This window comes from Crocodylus porosus, unplaced genomic scaffold (assembly GCF_001723895.1).
Source record: "Crocodylus porosus isolate Cpor-Errol unplaced genomic scaffold, CroPor_comp1, whole genome shotgun sequence".
Lineage (NCBI taxonomy): Eukaryota > Metazoa > Chordata > Crocodylia > Crocodylidae > Crocodylus > Crocodylus porosus.
Window position 1 is genome coordinate 2,758,296 of NW_017728933.1, and position 7,631 is coordinate 2,765,926.

General features: G+C 49.1%; 1 protein-coding gene and 1 non-coding gene across 2 annotated transcripts; one reads left to right on the forward strand and one right to left on the reverse strand.

Moving 5' to 3' along the window:
• Positions 1–2,000: 2,000 nt before the first annotated feature.
• On the reverse strand, positions 2,001–4,909 carry PCYOX1 (prenylcysteine oxidase 1). The gene is given in 7 exon segments (XM_019545891.1): positions 2,001–2,344; positions 2,843–2,979; positions 3,154–3,222; positions 3,594–3,797; positions 4,066–4,194; positions 4,196–4,241; positions 4,876–4,909. Coding segments are annotated over 7 exon segments (771 nt in total). The 3' UTR covers positions 2,001–2,192.
• Positions 4,910–7,484: 2,575 nt separating this feature from the next.
• On the forward strand, positions 7,485–7,555 carry TRNAG-CCC. Its single transcript has one exon. It is a non-coding gene; the product is annotated as a tRNA-Gly (tRNA).
• The last annotated feature ends 76 nt before the right edge of the window (positions 7,556–7,631 follow it).

Below are 7,631 nucleotides of genomic sequence, written 5' to 3' on the forward strand. Positions count from 1 at the left end.
GCTTACCTGCAGGCAGGCTGGGGCTCATCAGGGTCCTGGGGTCTCTTGGAGGGGATGCCTGGGCTTATGGGGGCACAACGGGCTTTCACCTGTGCATCTTGCGCTGGAGCCGTAGTAGTAGTAGTAGCACTAGTTTATTTATGGCTTTTATCAAGACAATACAATAAAATAAGGAGCACAAATTATATACACTAAAATAACAGTTATGTAATATATACTTTTTGTGCAAAACATACAAGTATCCATTCTATAAGCTTATATCAAATTAAACATGACATAGTGCATGCAAAAATGATAAAATGTTGTGAACATTAACATTGAATTCTATTTCATGTCGGCTTTTTTCTTTGAACAAGTAATGCAAATACATTTAAGGACCGTAGGACAGGCTCCAAAGTGTTAGAAAGAAGCCAAATTGTTTTTTCTTCATTAGCAGAGTGTTAATTTAACGGAGGAATCTGTTTTTTCCTCATTTCTTCAAAAAACAAACATGCCCCCAAATAATGATTCAAGTCACCTATCTCATTCTACCCTCAAGAGCATATTCTGCCCAAACATAGGGTCCAACACCACTCTGCAGATCTCATCAAGTGAATTTCAATCTAGTAAAGGCATCTAGTGAGCTGTAGTTTTGTACCACAGATAGGTAAGTTTTGAGGCTAAAGTAGTGTTTTATTAATCTTAAAAAGGAGGAGTTTGTGGTAGTCTCACTGTTAGTATATCCAGCTGTGTTCTGGCATCTTCAATTCTTAATCTGACATCTTGTTTTAAAAACAGGGGAAATATTGGACCTGTGAATTTCAGTACATTTCCCAGGCCATTTGCCTGGAGGACAATGCAAATGTTATTTAACCATCTAAACCAGGGGTCATTTAACAAAGGAAATTCTAGAATGCACATCTTGGTTATCTAGTAGGCATAAAAGACTTAGCTTTCATTACAGAGTCAGCACTTCAGAGTTCCGCTTTATACAATAAAATGAACTCTATCTTTGAACCATGGATATTTAAGGTGCCTACGCACGTGCAGCAAGGCTGCTCTGACATGCTGTAATTATGACACATTGGAGCAGACTTGTTGAATTGAGTCTGCTGGAGTGCAGTAGTTACCATACTCCAGCCTCACGTCTCGGCCTCCTCACAATGACAAATGGAGGTGGGGGTACTTGAACTGAAGCTTGTTCAATGAGCTTTATTTAAAGTGCCCCCACCACCATTTTTCAGTGCAGGGATGCTGCTTATGCACATGACACTCCAGGCACTTTAATTAAAGCAGCTCTGAGAGCCACTCTAATTAAACCCCGCTACCCCCTCAACTTCTGTAGTACTTACATAAATGCCCTTAGTGCTTCCAGCACCACTCTTCTGGTCATGTTTTTGTAAAAAAAAATAAACCTCTGGCTATGGCTTGTTTTGCTCTAGTCTTTACATTTTCAGCATGTTTATTTTAGCTCATATTTTTGCTAAAATGGATTCTAAGGTATCCTACTTTCTTTTGCTATAAGAACCTAATTGGTTTCCTCTTTTCCTTCCCAAAAACCAATACTTAGGTTTTAGATGCGTTGATTTCTAAACTGAGGTGCAATAGTGCTGAAAAGCATCTAGGAATCTTTGGAGGCCTGTTTGTGATTATGATATTACTACTGTTGCCATCAGCATAAAGCAGGGCAGGGACAGAGATGTAGGTTGTAGCCATGTTGGCATAAGGACATAGGCAGACAAAGTTCTCTGGGTAAATACGATATCTTTTATTAGACCAACTGAAATAGTTGGAAAAATTCTTCTTCGCAAGCTTTCAGGTACAGTTACCTTTCATCAATGAATCAGCCCTGTCTGTGCCTACACTCAGCAGTTACTGGGCCTCAGTGTGGATCCTTGCCATGATGACACCCCAAAACCCCTTAGCCTTGACCATGTATTGCAGATAAGTGGATGAGACTGAGACAGAGAGAGAGAGAGAGAGAGAGAGTGAGAGTGTGTGTGTGTAGCTGGAGTAAGCATGGTGTGAGGCTGGAGACTGGGAGGTGCTGACACAGTAATAGGAAGGGTAGGTGTGCAAGGGGGGAGAGGAGAGGGCAGGCTCTGACTGTTTTTCATCATCACCCTAGTTAACAGAGTAGGGGCTTGTTAGTGTTAAACTGCACTGCATAAGCCCACCTCTAGCTTCACAGCTTGTTCCTCCAAAGAACTCAGCTAAGCCTCACCTGATGATCTGAGCGGTGTTCTCAGCTCTACCATGCCAGGGATAAGTTGTGCTTTGGAAGCAGAAAGAAGACCATCACAGACACATTTGTTACCTCCTTCAGCTGACCAGAGTTCAGAGTCTGCACCTGCCAGAGAAATGGAAAAAACAATTCAAACCCACACTCAACCATCCCAGTACCATTCAGTGAAGCAGGCAGGGGACTGGACTGTGAGAGCTCCAGGAACAGTGAAAAAGATATGTCCCTGCAGTCCTGACAGAACACAGTGACTGCTGCCTGATTGCTAGGTGATTGCTGCCTGTGTCTAAAAAGGGGGCAGACCTAGTCCATGCCCAGCAGAGTATAAAACGAGACTCCCCAAGGAACCAGAGGGCAAGTAAACAGGGAAGTTTACAAGTCAGTTTACTCCCCCCCCCCCCCGATGAACCTTTAAGGTAAGCTCTTTCTTCTTTAAGAGTAAGAGCAGGCTCTGTTGAACAGAGAAAGGCCTTTTCACTGGGCCTGAATACTAAAATGCCAGGGAACAAGTAACAAGAACTGAAGCTGAGTATCTAGGCCAGCAAGCAACGTCACTGTGCTAGCACTAAAAGGATTCACTGGGAATGCAGCCACGTAAGGTTTAAGTGCAAATTACATGCTCACCAACAAAACCCTTGATGTTCACAGCTTGCCCGTAATTGACTCTAATGGCTGGAGTTACCACCTCATTAATAAGCTTCTGGGAGAAGCCAGTCTTCTGCACAGCCTGGGCAATAGTCTTGTTCAGGACCTCCATCCTCTCCAAAGGCATGGAGTAGACCGGGGTGGGCAATTATTTTGGGCGGAGGGCCGGTTACTGAGTCTTGGCAAGCCATCAAGGGTAGTATGACAGGTAGCCGGGGCAGATAAATATGAATTGTTTTAATTTTTTAGGGGCCCTGTGGGCTGGATAGAATGGCCTGGAGGGCTGCATTTTGTCCACCCCTGGAGTAGACTCTGTGCTGGTGAAGGTGTAGTTGTGAGACTGGTAGCGGTAGATCCTTTATCCCAAAGGAGAGAGGAATGTGAATCAATAAAAATGTTTATGCTCCTAGCAATATTTTTGAGTGATATGCTACTATTACATCATACAGTATAAAGACCACTGCGCGGAGAAAGGGGTGATTTTTGTCTTTATAGGATTGCATAGGGAAAGGGAGATTTACATCTTTGTATGACTGTGGTAACTTGGCTTAGGTGTGGCTGGTAGGAGAGAAGGCAGTAGACAGGCTAGCTAGCCCCCACTGGTCCTTAATTACATGAGTGAGCCTGGCTGCCTTAGTTTTATTAGCATTCATCAACACAGCTTCTGTTGCATGCAAGTCACTCGGGTAGTGGCATGAATTTAGGACAGGCCTCATATGGTAGTTACCTCATGAACTTGTCCAAGATCTCTTCCACCCACATGTACATTCGCAGAGGGTTCAGCCAGTACTGCCAAAGAAGCTTAAGAACTGTGATTCTGTATCAGCCACTCTCCTCAAATACAAATTACTCTCCATTGTAAATGCCTGCCATGTGGGCCCGGCCTTGTGCAGGAGACAGTCCTACATCGGGAAGAAGTACCTGTTGTAAACTAGCAAGAACTGATAGCATAATCCAAAAAGGCAAATCTCCATTCACTGCATGAGGATTATAAAAGGACCCTCCAAAACAAAGAATGCAACAATTCTAACTGAGCCATTTATAGCACTGAGGTTTTATTTTCTTCTTAAATTCCTACCACTGTGGCTGACACTTGAAACTATGAGTAATGCCCCCAGGCTAGTAAATTTAAAGGGAGGAAAGAAAATCCCTAAGGAAAAGTTACTGACTGAGTTCCTTGATAAAGATTTTTCTTCTGCAGGTTAATGGGATGGGTGGCAGATCCTCCTGCTTCATACTCTTTACCTTCCACACTGATAGTAGCCAAACAGCCCCCAACTGCTTCATTCTCAAACAGGTCCATTTGTACATTTCTCCCAAACTGTGTAAAAAAAATAAGCTGCTGGGGTGCCACTGATACCAGCTCCAATAACGACTGAAAGCACATTTCAGACAGAAATCATGTTCTCATTTAGGTCATTGCTACAAGCTCTGAAGTCAGGCAGCCCTCATTCTAGTGTCCTGTTTATCCAGTAAATGCTCATTTTGATGTCCTGGTAGAGCTTCCCCAGGCCCATCAGTAAACAGAGTTTTTTTGCAACAGAATTTGTTCATAAGCATTTATACACGTGGAAAATAAATGAGAAAAAATAATGTCTTTACTTTCTGCTACCCCCATGCTGGCTGCTCAGGAGATGGTATAGGTATAGGTATAGGTATAGGAGGTGCATCTAGAGAGAGAGTCTCCAAGCCAAAATAAGCAGGAGCTGCAGCTGTAGCACAATCAGGGCTCAGATACTCTGTGTGCTTTTGCTGTGCAGCCTTCCCTGGAGCAGGAGAAGGCAACGCAGGAGCTGCCAGTGGTATCTCTGCAGCTTGTACCAGAGCACAGCAGTGCAGAACTGTGGCCCTAGTGTTCCCCATGGAGATGAGGTGTTCATGCAACACCCCAAACTAGGGACCAGGTCTGGGCAGCTGGAGCAGGTGATTGTGCCTGGGTGTGCTGCAGGTGACACGAGCAGCGCTGAAGCCCATTCTCCCTGAGCGAGGCTCCTCGGCCTGGTTCCCACAATCTTGTTCTTGCACCATGCTGGTCTCGCCCATTGCGGCTGCAGGTGGGGAATGCTAGTGAAGCAGAACAGCAGATATTGTGCTGCTCTGATCTGGGGCAAGTGCATATGGAAAGAGTCAGGTAATATGGAAGTGAAATGGATAAGATGCTGCTGGATGCTGGTGCTGACAGCTCAGAAAATAATGGGTGCAGACAGAAGTGCAGCTCCCAGATCTAACTCATGGTGAGTCATAGAAAGTTAGTCCCATCCCTGCCATCCAACAGACATTAGCTGTTGCATGGGAGGGTTGAGAACTGGCTCCAATTTGGAGCTGATCCAGTGAGAAAAGAGCTGTCCTCTCTTGCCTCTGCCCTCCTCCCTCAGCTCCACTACTGTCTCTGGAGGGAAGAGAGAGAAGGCAGGGGAGGGAGGTCTTCTGGGGGTTTCTCAGTCCAGTTAAAGTTGGGGGGTAGGTAGATTGGTGCCCCCAGGTGAGGGGCTCCAGTCCACCAGGTCCTCCAATGCAGCCGGGCTGAGAACCCCAGAAGGGACCTCCCTCCCCTGCCTTCTCCCCTTCCCATCCAAAGCAGCTGCAGCTCACTGTGCTGCAGCCAGAAATTAATTAAGTCACTCCCCATAAAAGTTTCATTTGAATGCTTATGCAGTGAGGATTAATTTGTCACAGAACCAGCCCTGCTCTTCTCTTTGGGCAAGGCTTTAGAGTGCTTTCAAGGGACTGAACACACAACAAACGTCATTTCTGTCTGCACCCATTGATGAGAAAGGAGATCTCGCTTTTCCTTGCATGGGGACCTGAAGCAGCAGTTTCTCTCCACTGAAGGGAGTTTCATATAGGGACAGGCCCATGGCTCACAGCAGCAGGGCCCCGGCACAACCCTGGCTGATCCCACCCCTCAGTGCTGATCTTCTCAAAGTGTGGCCATGCACAGACCCACCCATGGCCATGCACAGCCCCACCCGCGTGGTGGGGGGTGGCACGGAAGGAGCCACGTGCTGTCCTGCAAGCCAGGGCTGCCCATGCTCCTGGGTGCAAGGCCACTGCAGCACTGGATGCAGCCTGTTAGAGGGACCACAAGGCCTCGGGAGCCTTCTTGTGTGATGGACAATGGGGCCCATGCCAAGTGGCAGTGTCTCCAGGGGATGGACTGATTTCAGCCTTGGCCTCTCCCACACAAGCGGCTCCTGCGCTCCCCTGGCCTGGCCCTTGGGCTCTGGCTGTTGTACAGCCAGGCAATGCCCCCACAGGGGTGCCTCCTGGGGGGGCAGGTGGAAGGCGAGGGGCACCAGTGGGGCTGAGGAGGTTGTATAGGGGAATGAGCAGCACCAGCAAGGGCAAGGGGCTGTGGGGGACCTTTCATTTTAATCATGGATTTTGGGGGTTTTATCAGAACTTAGTTTTTTTATCGGGGAAAACCTGGACCCCTGCAAATGAGTTACAGTATGAAAAAAGGTTAAGCGGCTGGGATCTGGCTCCGCTACCCTACAATGACCCCTACCTACCAGGATGTGCTCCCCCGGGCAGCCCCCATGCCCAGCCCCAGGGCTGCTGCATGTCTGGAGCGCGGTGTCCGGTACCAATCCTGCGTGGAGGGCTGTCTGGCACGTGGCCCTGCACGCAGCCCAGGAGCAGGAGCAGGAGAGTGGCAGCCAGATGCATGGCAGCTCCGCATCTAGGGCACAGGGGATGCCGCAGAAAGTGCAGGCGTTATGGGGGTGGCGCTGGCCGCCATGTACCTGGCAGAGAGACAGCTGTTGAGGAGCCCGATGCGGCAGGGAGGCCTAGCAGGGATGCTGGGCCTGCCTGGCGCAACCTCCTTGTGCCCGGTGTGTCCAGCCTTGCCCTCAAGTGGCTCCCCTGCCCCAGCGCAGCCCCAGCCAGGCTGGCAGCACCGAGCCCCCGAGCAGGGCTGAGTGGCCAGTGCTGCCTGGGTCACGGGTAGGCCCAAGGTGAACCCAGACTTAGTTTTAATAAAGTTTCAAGCATGTAACACTTCCAGGAGGAGGAAGCGGGGCTGGGTCCTGTCCTGGGGGATTTTTCTCAAGTCCTAGGTCCAACTGGAGGCCCCTGGGCTGTCCGTCCCCCAAGCAAGGAGCGAGTGCCCTGTTTTCCCAGCGGAGGCCTGTGTCCATCTTTCAGGGAGGGCTGTCGTGCCTGGCTTGAGAAATGCTGGGTGGGATCATCTGCAATGAATGTGACGGTGGGTCTTGGGGATGGCCCCTGTAGGGGTCTGGACCAGGACATGTCTTGCACTTCAGCCACAAACGAGCAACTTCAGTCAGTCCGGGTGCGTGTGCGGGGGGAGGGGGGCTTCTGCAAGCAGCGGGAAGGAGCAGGTCACGGATAAGTGACTCAACTCCGGTTTCCCGGATTGCCCCGAAATTGTGAAATCTCTGTGCAAAAAGGGCGGTTTTCGCCACAGCCATAACGTGAGATTTTAAAAAAGAACAGAAAAAAACTGCAAAATAGGAAATGGCGCCAGGGGCAGGGGGGAAGGTGTTTCCTGGCCTGCCCCCGCGGAGTCCCGCTGCAGCCCGGCGCCGCCCCCACCCTCATCACTTCCGTAGGAGAAGGCTCATGAGGCCGGGCCGAACCACTTTACTCATCCGCGCCGCTGGTGTAGTGGTATCATGCAAGATTCCCATTCTTGCGACCCGGGTTCGATTCCCGGGCGGCGCAGGAACTTTTTTTTCCCCCTTTTTTTTCTTGTCGAAGTAGCACGACAGTTCCACAGACCTCCCGCGCTCGGAAAAGC